General features: G+C 33.8%; 2 protein-coding genes across 3 annotated transcripts; one reads left to right on the top strand and one right to left on the bottom strand.

Moving 5' to 3' along the window:
* Positions 1 to 4,069: 4,069 nt before the first annotated feature.
* On the top strand, positions 4,070 to 5,236 carry LOC123677129. The gene is made up of 3 exons (XM_045613639.1): positions 4,070 to 4,915; positions 4,983 to 5,172; positions 5,232 to 5,236. The coding sequence occupies exons 1-3, from the start codon at positions 4,070 to 4,072 to the stop codon at positions 5,234 to 5,236; spliced, it is 1,041 nt and encodes a 346-aa protein (XP_045469595.1).
* A 123-nt stretch (positions 5,237 to 5,359) lies between these two features.
* Positions 5,360 to 12,681, bottom strand: LOC123676007. 2 transcript variants are annotated; one of them, XM_045611640.1, is made up of 3 exons: positions 12,527 to 12,681; positions 8,172 to 8,432; positions 5,360 to 5,845 (listed from the first exon to the last, which is right to left on the bottom strand). In XM_045611640.1, exons 1-3 carry the CDS (start codon positions 12,644 to 12,646, stop codon positions 5,558 to 5,560), a joined length of 669 nt encoding a protein of 222 aa, XP_045467596.1. In that variant the 5' UTR covers positions 12,647 to 12,681; the 3' UTR covers positions 5,360 to 5,557. The 2 variants fall into 2 exon arrangements, with proteins under 2 accessions (XP_045467596.1, XP_045467597.1); XM_045611641.1 differs by lacking the exon at positions 12,527 to 12,681 and adding an exon at positions 9,906 to 10,062.
* Positions 12,682 to 13,475: the final 794 nt, after the last annotated feature.

Below are 13,475 nucleotides of genomic sequence, written 5' to 3'. Positions count from 1 at the left end.
ATCAGGTTGGGAAAAAAAAATCTTTTTCGCGTTTTTTTTTAAATAAAATTAGTTTTCCGAATTTTTTTTCGATAGGGCTTCTACCAGAGGAGCTTCATGAAGTTTTCGTTGTCAATACATTATCGAACAGAACAGCACTGACTTGAATAGGATTATTGTAGCACTTTTCATAAAGCATTATAAGAAAGCGAAAAATACGAAATTGCTTTTTTCCCAATCTGATATATCCTTCTTCATTTTAAGTACCTTCGATAGGAGATCGATCAATTCCCTTGTTAAATTGAATTATGATTACAAGATAAGTAGACATGATACTGATGATATTCAGAAGTGTGTAGCTGTTGACATTGAAGAAACCTGCACACGAAAACATTGATCTATATTCGAGATGCATTGATAGAAATTTCAATTCTTTTGCCTCATAGCTAAGGGGGTTGAACTTTTTCTCAAGGTTTTTACAGTTGTAGCGTAATTTCTCAGCTTTCTTGTTTGTAGAATGACAGAAGTATATTATGGTGAGAGTGTTGATCTGAAATAAAACAAAATTTACTCCTTTAATTAATTCTCCTCCGCAGTTGATATAGTTAATTTAGATATTAAGTAAATTTGTATTTTCAAAAAAAAAGGAAATTACCGTTATTATACCAAGTGTTAGTACAGAGGTCAAAAGTACACCATAAGAAGCTTTCACTGAATTCGTTAAGAAACCATCGATGAACCATAGAAAAACACATATATTTCTTAAGATAATGATGAGAAGCTGCCATCCTAAAACTGCACTAAAAATCCTGATGATTTCATCATTCGCTTCGCATACCATTTTGATTTTCTTGATTGTTTTTTCCATTCTTCGTGTGGAGTCCCCTATACTTCCATTTCTTGTTAGCAGGATATTAGCTCCTTCGAATCTATCCCTTACAGCTGAACATATATTCGATATGAAAAGACAGTAAGATGTACGGTAATAGTAGCCTATAATAATTGAACTATGACTTAACACCAATATCAAATTCAAGTTTTTCAAGTAGACAACACGGTTAACTATATGAACTAAAATAGCTATATGCCACACAAGGAACTGTAGCTTGGAATTACAGAAGATGTCACTACTCAGCCCGTTTTTGTTTTCAAGAATGAAATCTATTCTCGAAAATAATTCTATGATTCTTTTCCATTTTCTTTTTCGAGTATTGGAATAGTTGATACAGAAAAAAACGTTTATAATAATATCTAACAAATGCATAATCATATCTGTCACTTTTTGGGAATCAGGATAATGTGGATAATTGTACTTCAATTTGGGATACAATGAGAAAATTAGAAGTGCCTCAAAAATTGAATTAACTGCAATACACAAAAACTGCAATCTGGGAGCTTCCACGATACTTCCATCTTTGAAGATGAAACATGGTATAAATCCATAAAAACCATATAGGGAACATATATATTTCGAGAACCGTTTGTCTTCTTTCAATAAAATCGGTTTCATAGCCCCTGAATGTTGTTGATAACTGAAAAAGTAATTGTATTGATGAAAACAATAATTTCAATCAATTATGGAATTTCCTAATTTTCGTTGGAAACCGAAAAAATGTTTCCTGATAATATTAAATAATAAATCATGACAACTGTGTCATAACAGGAAAAGTTTGGCATGGTATCTATTCAAAATCAAAAATTCATACACCAAGTATTTTGTTACGATTCATGTTAATTCACCATGGGTTTTCAACCTCCACGAACTGATATCAATTTCTTGAACAGTGTACGTTATTATACAACCTACCTATTCATTCTACCAAATTTCAATTTCTCAGAGAACCGAATAGAAAAACCTCCATTTTTCAAACTTTTTTCTGTTATTCTCTCATCCTTGTACTTTGGTCTCTATATTTACTGTGTTTTGCTGGAATATGGGAATTTGTTGAGAGCATATTCTTGGATAACCCAAGCCATAATATTTATAATCGATTTTTCATCCATTGCACTTTTTTGTGTTGCTTTGTTCTCTACATTGAGGAGGAAGAAGAGTTGGGAAAAACTTTTTAAATCGCTGAGAATCTTCGATTCTATGCTGCAAAATAAAAGGAAGGATTACAAGAATTGTACATGTAGCTTTTTCCTTAAATTCCTTTCGAGTCATCTGATTATTTCAGTATTTTATTTATTATTCCTGTGCTATCTCAAGTCTTTCACGAAAAATTTCAGTTGGCTTTATATTCTTTCAATGATTTCCTCAATATATTTTTTCTCAACAAGTTCCATAATAGCTGAAATAGCTTACGCTATAGTAATTCGTTATACACTTATTTATGACCTAATCTCAAAAAAGGACCCGAAAGAAGATAGCTTGACTGTTTTCAAGAAGATTGAGAAGGGTAGAGTGCTCTTTGAAATTAACGGACATATTGTCAATTTGTTCAACAAGGTTTTTGGTTGGCATATTTTAATTATCCAGTGTAGGACTATAGCTTCAATTCTTAGAAATCTGGATTTACTTGTGGATGGTTCCAATTGGAAAATGGACAACCAAATTGCACATTTAACTATGTCTGTTGTTTTAGTGGTGAGTAATTACTTATCAACATTGGTGTGCCGCAAGGAGCAGTCCTGGTACCGTACGCTTTCAATAATCTTCGAATTTCAGTATGGGACATCAATGTTGGCCATGAGATGCGATGCTGCTAAGTTGGAGGCTGACAAGATATTTTATCGTAGTAGGGTCAAGTATTTCAATGCTAGAAGAGATACTGACGAATTTAAATTGATGGAGGATCTTTTTGATACTGTGAAGGACCAACCGAAGTTTACAGCAGCTGGATTTTTTGAGATTGATCGCAAACTACTACTATCTACTGCAAATATCTTAACTACCTATTATATTGTTTTGATTCAGGTTCACACTTAAAACTTATATTTCGAGATGAATTTAGTTGATTTGAAACATTTCAAAATGTTTTTTAGCTGTAGTTTTCATAAATAGTGTTTTTCAAAGTTCAACGATATATTTCTTAACATTTTACTTGAAAATTTGCGTTAATTGATGAATTTTAACTTATTAAGGAGACAACCTCAAATTCTGTAAGTGACCGTTTTTAAAGATTTGTGATAGTTCTTTTTGTATATGTAATTTTAATTTTAATTGTTGAAATTGTAGTAACCCTGAGGAAGGAACCAATCAGTTCCGAAAGCTTGGTATGAATAAAGAGTAAAACCGAAATCCTTCTTATCAGTCGAATTCCCTTAATAGATTCACGATATTTCTTAACATATATCTTGTATGAAAGTTGAGTAATAGGTTTGGCAGAAAAAACTTATAATAAATGAACTATGACAACAATAGCATATTCATGTTTTTCAAGTAGAATAACCGGATAACTGAAAGAACTAGAAAAGTTACATGCCACACAAGAAACTATAGTTTTGAATTACAGAAAATGTCACTATTCAGCTCATTTTTGTTCTCAAGAATGAAATCTATTTTCGAATATAATTTCATGATTCTTTTCCATTTTCTTTTTCTCGTGCTAGAACAGTTGATACAGAAAAAAAACGTACATACTAATATGTGACATATTCATAATTATAGCTGCCACTTTTTGGGAATCAGTAAAATGTGGATAATTGTACTTCAATCTGGGATACATTGCGATAATATGAAGGGTCACAAAAATTGAATTTACTGTGATACTCAAGAACTGCAATATGGAAGCTTCAACGATATTTCCATATTTGAGCATGAAACAAGGTACTTATATAAATGAAAAAAAAAACCGTATAGTGAACATATATATTTCGAGAACCGTATACGTCTTCTCTTAATACAATCGGATTTATATCCTCTGAATATTGATAATTGAAAAAGTAATTGTATTGTTGAAAATAATGTAATTCTCGTCAAGTATGGAGTTTCCAAATTTTTTTTTGTAAGCCGAATGATCGAATTCTGAAATTATTGAATAATAAATCATAAAAACTGTGTCATAACAAGGAAAGTTTGGCATGGTATCGATCAAAAATTAAAAATTCATACACTATATAATTTTGTAACGATTCATTCCAATTCACCATGGGTTTTCAACTGCCACGAACTGATATCAATTTCTTGAACAGTGTGCGTTATTATACAACCTACCTTTTCATTCTACCAAATTTCAATTTGTCAGAGAATCGAATAGAAATACCTACATTTTTCAAACCCTTTTCTGCTATTCTCTCAACTTTGTATATTGGTCTCTATATTTATTGTGTTTCGCTGGAATATGAGAATTCATTGGAAAATGCAACGTGGATAACCAAAGCTATAATATTTATAATCGATTTCTCATCCATTGCAATTTTTTGTGTTGCATTGTTCTCTATATTGAAGAGGAAGAAGAGTTGGGAGAAACTTTTCAAATCACTGAGACTCTTCGATTCTTTGCTGCAGAATAAAAGAAAGGATTACAAGTCTAGCACATGTAGTTTTTTCTTTAAGTTCCTCTCGAGTCATCTGATAATTTTACTATTTTACATATCATTCGTCTGCTATGTGAAGTTTTTCACGAAACATTTCAGTTGGTTTTACGTACTTTCAATGATTTCTTCTATTTATCTTTTCTCAACAAGCATCATAATAGCTGAGTTAGCTTACGCTATAGTAATTCGTTATACACTGATTTTCGACCTAATCTCAAGAAGTGATTTGAAAGAGGATAGCTTGAGTGTTTCGAAGAAGATTGAGAAGGGTAGAGTGTTCTTTGAAATTAACGGACATATTGTCAATTTGTTCAACAAAGTTTTTGGTTGGCATATTTTGATCATCCAGTGTAGAACTATAGCTGCAATTCTCAGAAATCTGGACTTACTTGTGGATGGTTTCAGTTGGAAAATAGACAACCAAATTGCACATTTGACTATGTCTGTGGTTTTAGTGGTGAGTATTTATCAACATTGGTGTGCCGCAAGGAGCAGTCCTTGTACCGTACACTTTTATATTTCAGTATGGGACATCAATGTTGGCCATGAGATGCGATGCTGCTAAAGAAGAAGCTGAAAAGATATTTTATCGCAGTAGGGTCAAGTATTTCAATGCTAGAAGAGATACTGAAGAATTCAAATTGTTGGAGAATCTTTTTGATACTGTGAAGAACCAACCGCAGTTCACAGCAGCTGGATTTTTTGAGATAGAACGTAAACTACTTCTATCTACTTTGAATATCTTAACCACTTATTATATTGTTCTGATTCAGCTTAACACTTAAAATACTTTGAAATTTCTCCAAAGAGTATATCAACTTATAGGATCTTATGAATCGTATTTGATGCTTTAAAAAATATTTGATTAAATAAATGCGGTATCTAAATGTGGATGAAAAAATAAAAATTTGGTATTTATTGTTATTTTTTGAATACTCTAGTATCTTGACGAAGGCAACACATATTGAATTGTAACAGCATCTAATCCAAACTTGATTCTATTTGTAAAAAATAAATTCATAACAAATTCTGTCTAATTTCCTAATTGTAATAGAGCCCTGATTTCTTATGGTAGATTATCCACTCTAAGGAGTGAAAATCACACAGCATAATTGTATTTGTATTCTTGGTTATTTCCTCTTGTTACACCAACGTTTACAAATGAAGACGCTGGAGGTATAGAAGTGGCTGGAACATCTTCCAATAATACTCTGGTGGTAAGTTCTTCTGCTTGTTCTTTCTCCAACTCTTTCAAGTCATCTTCATAGTTTTTAACTTGTCCTGGGGTTTCTGGTGTCTCTCCACCCTTACTTGGAGTGAAGATTCTCTTCTCCAGTTGACGCAGATTATTGAAATAGTCAGGAAAGGCGTTTGGAAGAGGTGCCAACTGAAAAAAAAATGATTAGAAAATGATTGCAATAACGTGCTAAGTGTATACCTATGATAAAAACTGGTTAGGGCCAATTAACTGAGAACTGAACAGTTATGTTTCTGAGGAATTAAGCTACAATTCGAAAAAATGATTGCAAACATGGGCCAAAGAGTTCAAAAGGCTTTTTCCGTTCCTCTAATTTCGCCAGTGTATGTATTTCCTACTTTAAATTCAGACTTGTGAATTATACTTTCACATTATTACGTGTAGCTAGAGTAAACGACTAGCATTATTGTATGGTAATCAATTCAGTAGATTCAATTCACGCGAATCGAGAGTAATAAAAACCAGTTTTGGAATGAACTAGAACTCCACAATATGTATAGCCCGAGACCTTAGCAATGAATTACCAAATGCATAGCAGCAACTTCCTTATGAGTAGGATTCAGGTGTTATACTTTGAGTGAAATTGATACACCTATTATCCAACCGGCAACGCTTAGTTAGCGACTAATTCTAAAAAATAATCTGAAACTGAATGGATAGCTTGGAAACCAGCATGAATGTTAAAAATTGGGCAAGTAAAGGGTGTTTTTTTTAGAGCTATAGAACTTTATTGCAATAAAATAACGATGGATTATTCGATCGACATGAATTTTTATTTATCCGCTAGATAATCTTGTGGCATTACATTTTGAATATGATTTCTGGCATATGACCGCCACGGCTGGCTCGGATGTAGTCCAACCTAGACGTCCAATTTTCGATGACTTTTTCCAGCATTTGTGGCCGTATATCGGCACTAACACGGCGAATGTTGTCTTCCAAATGGTCAAGGGTTTGTGGCTTATCCGCATAGACCAATGACTTTACATAGCCCCACAGAAAGTAGTCTAGCGGTGTTAAATCACAAGATCTTGGAGGCCAATTCATAGGTCCAAAACGTGAAATTAGGCGGTCACCAAACGTGTCTTTCAATAAATCGATTGTGGCACGAGCTGTGTGACATGTTGCGCCGTCTTGTTGGAACCACAGCTCCTGGACATCAAAGTTGTTCAATTCAGGAATGAAAAAGTTAGTATTCATGGCTCTATACCGATTACCATTGACTGTAACGTTCTGGCCATCATCGTTTTTGAAGAAGTACGGGCCAATGATTCCACCAGCCCATAAAGCGCACCAAACAGTCAGTTTTTCTGGATGTAACGGTGTTTAGACATACACTTGAGGATTAGCTTCACTCCAAATGCGGCAGTTTTGTTTGTTGACGTAGTCATTCAACCAGAAGTGCGCTTCATCGCTAAACAAAATAAAATGGACGTAGTGCGCGATACGTATTCCGCACAGAACCATTATGTTCGAAATAAAATTGCACTATTTGCAAGCGTTTTTCAGGCTTGAGTCTATTCATGATGAATTGCCAAACCAAACTGAGAATGAATCACATGACAGCTGTTAAATCGGTCGCCATATTGAACAGTAATGCCAACTTAAAGTTATATACCTCGAAAAAAAAAACACCCTTTATATTGTTACATATTTTTGAACGGCAGGAGATCGAAGAAGCGTCACACCTATTGGCAGAGGATTTTATGGATGTTTAGGTTTATTTATAAATTTCTGAACTATAGAAAGAACATACATCTCTTGACGTCTTTCTTAAGATACGAAATATCATAAGCTGGAATCAACAATCTGAATCAAATTCAGAAATTCCTATAACTGTTGCATTGTGAATGTTACAAAAGTGTTACGGTGAAGAATGTAGATCAAAATCGCAAGTTTCCAAGTGGTCAGAAGTAAAAAAAATCAAGGTTATGTTGACCGTTCCTTCCGACTAATCAAACAGTTGATCTAATAGAGGCTGTATCGGAAAGAGTGAAAGAAATATTTAAAATAAAACATGGTGGTCTGTAGCAAAGTTTAAAAGTATATTTGGAAATTTGGCATGAAAGAACACATATGTAATTGCCCAATTTGGTTTTGTTGCTCAATTTTTATAAATGTGATGGTATTTTGTTGATGTAGCTTCTAAATGCAACATTTATGGTAGTTTTAATGAATCTTCCGGTATTGTAAATGAATAATATGGTGTTTCTCAGAAGGGAACAACTTTGGAGAATTTTTATACCTCATAAAGATAAATGACATTATATGAAACATCGAAATACATGTTTTTTGGAAACGAACCTAGACTAAGGGAAATTATTAGAGAAAATGTGAAAGCCTCAATACAAAAAAATATATTAAAAGAAGCGAAATAAACGAAATAACTTTTTCTCCAAACTGATATAAAAACTCTAGTGTATGTCTGAATGGAATATACATAGGTTGAACTCACCAATGGTCTTGCATTTAATCTTGGTCTTATATAAAACCCGGCTTGTATCTCCACTGGAGTATCTGTGTATCTCACGTCTGCTCCGAAATGTTCCAACACTGGCACTGGTGCGGTCCTGTATCTGCTGGGTAGAGGAGGAAGATTTCTTCGAAAATCTTCGAGGAATCTTGATGGATCCAGACGTAGTAAAGGTGAGGGTGGTCCAAGGGCTTTGACTATACTCAAAATGACTAGCACCACCAAGAGTACTTGGTGGTAAACCTGAAATAGAATCGTTTGATCAACTAAAGCACAGAGTGGTTCAAATATATGTTCAATGATGGGATTTCCGGAAACATTTTTCCGTTTCCTATGGGGTTAGTTGCTCTAATCCATTAGGGAACGTAAACGCGCGAGACAACTCCTTTCCGTATGAAAAAATTCAATATAAAACTCAATATCTCTGAAACGCGTGATATTGTTGAAAAACCGATGCTTTTCGAAAAATCTGGGGTAAAATCTGCTCTAAAAATATAGGTCTCCCTCGAGGTCTCCTGCCTTAGAAAATTGAAAAAAAAAAGTTCCTTCATGGGAATATTGTATCATTTTATTGATTGATTCCACTATGGAGATCACGAAAATCCTTGCAGTTGGGCGATCAGATCATTATTTCAGAAATTAGAGGTAAAAATCTGAAATTTTCGATAAAAAAATTAATAACATTCCCTAGGCTGCAACTTCTCCTGGACGTGAGCTACGCCCTTGAAACCTCAGTATGTCTTAGATGGCAACTTGATGTTCAAAAACGTTTTTATTTGAGGGGTCTGTGACGAATAATTCAGGAGATATAACGATTTTTCGAGGCAAATTCAATTTTTTCCCAAATTTCGAGTTCAAATTTCCTCAAAACCGTGACCTTTGCGAAGCATCGGTTAGCAGTGCCAGAATTGACGATTTCTTATAAGCTGAATTTCGATCTCACCTGAAAAAATTTTTGTCGAAAAATTTTCGTAAAATTTCCATAAAATTGAAAAAAAATAAAAGTCCCTTCATAGGAGTATTGTATCATTTTATTGATTGATTCGATTATTTAGATCGCGAAAATGCTTGCAGTTGGGCGATAAGTACATTATTTCAGAAATTAGAGGTAAAAATCTAAAATTTTCGATAAAAAAATTGGTAACATTTCCTAGGCTGCAACTTCTCCTGGACGTAAGCTACGCCCTTGAAACCTCAGTATGTCTTAGATGGCAACTTGATGTTCAAGAACGTTTTATTTGAGGGGTCTGTGACGAATAATTCAGGAGATATAACGATTTTTCGAGGCAAATTCAATTTTTTCCCAAATTTCGAGTTCAAATTTCTTCAAAACCGTGAGCTCTACGAAGAATCGGTGAGCAGTGCCAGAATTGACGATCTCTGATTAGCCGAATTTCGATCTCACCTGAAAAATTTTGGTATCGATATAAAATTGCATAGGTAGTTATGTATTAATATTTTGTTCATGTTTTATTTTATTGTGATGTAAAATAAGGTCAGTTTTTACTTCAGAAATTTCGTAAAAAATCACAATTATAGATACTCCTCCAAATAAGTGCTTGAAAGCTCTAGACTTCAAATCATCGTTTTTCTCATTTTTTGATTGAATTCTTGACAAATGGTTCCGCAGTTTATTATCTATTTTTCAAATTGTGAGGATATTGCGAAAAATTAGCAGTTCAATAAAAATAATATAATAACCCCTTTTTTTCGTACCTTAGTAAACATCACGCAACAAATGCACAAAACACACTCTCAATCAAACTTCTTTTTCATTCAACAAAACTCATTTCCATATCCGTAACATCTTATCATTCAAAACCGCAAATTCTTTGCACGTGCTCCAGTAGTGAAAGTGCAAACATGACTGATTGGAATAACAAGAGTACCGCTGTCGAAGTAAGGCTCCCTAAAAAGAGCAAATTCACGCAACAAAAATTCCTACCCTTTTTCAAGGAGAAATAACTCTGAAAGTTGGCCAAGAAGTGGAAAGTGCCTGATGGTTCTGTGCTAAGGTTACAGACCATTCATTTGGTGTTCTTGTGTTAACATTAATGCAATTAATTTTTGGCAAATTTTTACGCCATTCTTCATTTTTGCCTCCTACATAAGATGTTTTATATTATTAATCAGATTTTTACAAACTACGATGTTGAAATAGTTTGTAGGTACTCTGTAGCAAGTGACTTCTGCATCTAATTCAATGCAATTAATTTTTTTTATATTGCGTGAAAAGCTCTGAATGTTAGATGAACATTTTCTTCTCGATGTAAGACGTTGGAAAAATGTTATTCTTAAATAATTCCATAGATTTACTTCTGGAAATTGAGACTAAAAATTCTGGCAAATAAGCAAACGAAAAACGTATGAAAATGCATCAGTTATGATATTTATTTCGATATAATTTTAGTGTAGGTATTAAATCTGCCTGAATTAAACTGACATATTTGTTATGTATGTAGTTTTTATCAAACCTCATATAACTAGATGCTTGCAATTTAGGAATAGTCAATTACTCTATCTTTCACTCACCAATTAGGTACAAGAAATATACAGGGTGGATCAGAAAATGGTGTCCTTCACTGATAATTACCTCGAAGTCATTACGTTTGATTTCAATTTTATTGAAACATTTCCACAAATATGTTCGACACGGATTTGTTGAGGGATTCTGAACAATTTTCTCTGAAATATTCCGATTGATATTGTATCCCGCAAAATTTCTTTGGACACACACTTCATACCTTCTGTGCCTACAGGAATCATTTTTCTCTATAGTGGACTTCAATCAGCTGTATGAACAATCGATGCATACTCGATTTGGTTTATATATTCTTCACAATGGCCATTTGCAATTTTAGAAAAGTTTTTTTTAGCACCCTGTATAATCTAAACGGCTGCATTTAGAGAGGTAATAAAGGGTGTTTTTTTAGAGCTATAGAACTTTAAATTGCAATAAAACAACGATGGATTATTCGATTGATATGAATTTTATTTATCCGCAAGATAATCTTGTGGCATTACATTTTGAAAATTGATTTCTGGCATATGACCGCCACGGCTGGCTCGGATGTAGTCCAATCTGGACGTCCAATTTTCGATGACTTTTTCCAACATTTGTGGCCGTATATCGGCAATAACACGGCGAATGTTGTCTTCCAAAAAAAGGTCAAGGGTTTGTGGCTTATCCGCATAGACCAATGAATTTACATAGCCCCACAGAAAGTAGTCTAGCGGTGTTAAATCACAAGATCTTGGAGGCAAATTCACAGGTCCAAAACGTGAAATTAGGCGGTTACCAAACGTGTCTTTCAATAAATCGGTTGTGGCACGAGCTGTGTGACATGTTGCGCCGTCTTGTTAGAACCACAGCTCCTGGACATCATGGTTGTTCAATTCAGGAATGAAAAAGTTAGTAATCATGGCTCTATACCGATCACCATTGACTGTAACGTTCTGGCCATCATCGTTTTCGAAGAAGTACGGACCAATGATTCCACCAGCCCATAAAGCGCACCAAACAGTCATTTTTTCTGGATGTAACGGTATTTCGACATACACTTGAGGATTAGCTTCACTCCAAATGCGGCAGTTTTGTTTGTTGACGTAGCCATTCAACCAGAAGTGCGCTTCATCGCTAATGGACGTAGTGCGCGATACGTATTCCGCACAGAACCATTATTTTCGAAATAAAATTATACTATTTGCAAGCGTTGTTCAGGCGTGAGTCTATTCAGGATGAATTGCCAAACCAAATTGAGAATAAATCACTTGACAGCTGTTAAATCGGTCGCCATCTTGAACAGTAATGCCAACTTAAAGTTATATACCCCGAAAAAAACACCCTATACAAGGAAGACATTTTCGATCAGCATCATGTGTTCTACAATCACCGAATGCCAATTTCTCTATGTTTCGGTACGTGCCTTTTAAATTTTTAGTTACCTTATCCTTTGAGACCATGTCCGGCTTATAATTCGAAAATGACAGACCTTATGATAATATTAAAGAATGATTTGTTCGGGTATCGCTCAGAATATGTTCAAAGTCTAAACTTATCGCAATATTTTTATTGCTAAAACACAGATGAATATTATTCTATCTAACAATAAGTTGAAATCGTGTCTTCACCCACCTTGAAATATCTCAGAAATTAAATCAAGGCCTGCAAACCCTTCACTGAAAGTACTAAACAATATAATACAATCGTCTAACAAAAACTCCTACCATAAATTGATCTCAATCAGAGCCTATTTCTTAAGCCTGTAATTCGGCTCCTTTCACTTTTTCATTAATTAAAATCGGACAATTAGAACATATTTCGATTCTATACTCACTGCAATATTTGAGGTCATGATGCACAGAAATTTTCGACTCTCGTTCTCAAGACAGATCTCTAGGTATTTGTTATAAGAAGGTTGAAAAGTGACTGTTGATGTAAATCTATTATTTTCCATATTAAAAATTGCGATCGGTTGATAATCTATTCTTATTTGTCTTCCATGATGGTGAATTAATTCTTGTTTTTTTATAATTAGATCATGTGAGGTTTTGCATGATGCAGCACTAATGTGGAATAATGTCATGATAATAGGATAAATGGAGTAATTTTATAGTTACTTTGTTTCAGTTTCGTGTTGTATTTTAATTTTGGTTTTAATTTTTAGTTCTTAGAGTCCGAGGTTGAGATAAAAGTTTAGATTTCAAAAGAGGTGTAGCTAGTAAAATTATACTATTTCACAATATAAGTTTTTTTCTGAATTTTTCATATATTGTGAAATTTGTACAAGAAAGTCTGAGAGTCCAACTTTTATTAAAGTTCACTTCTATGACCAGTTTTAGAAATACAGGGTGTTGAAGTTGAAAAATGGCATTTCTTCAAAGTAACAATTCTCGTAGGAAAATATATTGAATGAAACACTTTTGCGCGACAAATATTGCTTCCTACCCATAAGGTTATATTTTTAGACTGGTTTTTAATAAAAATTATTGTTATATATGGGGCGAGTCAAACATACAATGAAAATTCCATACAGAGTAACGATAACAGAAACGTTGGCTTTTTCTTATTGTTATTTTGTCATTGTAATGGGTGTTTTTTTTTCGAGGTATATAACTTTAAGTTGGCATTACTGTTCAAGATGGCGACCGATTTAACAGCTGTAAAGTTATTTATTCTCAGTTTGGTTTGGCAATTCATCATGAACAACGCCTGAAAATAGTGCAATTTTATTTCGAAAATAATGGTTCTGTGCGGAATACGTATCGCGCACTACGTCCATTAGC

The sequence above is a fragment of the Harmonia axyridis genome, chromosome 3 (genome assembly GCF_914767665.1).
Source record: "Harmonia axyridis chromosome 3, icHarAxyr1.1, whole genome shotgun sequence".
NCBI lineage: Eukaryota > Metazoa > Arthropoda > Insecta > Coleoptera > Coccinellidae > Harmonia > Harmonia axyridis.
The sequence above is the reverse complement of the archived record's forward strand: the minus strand, read 5'-3'. Positions and strand labels throughout refer to the sequence as shown.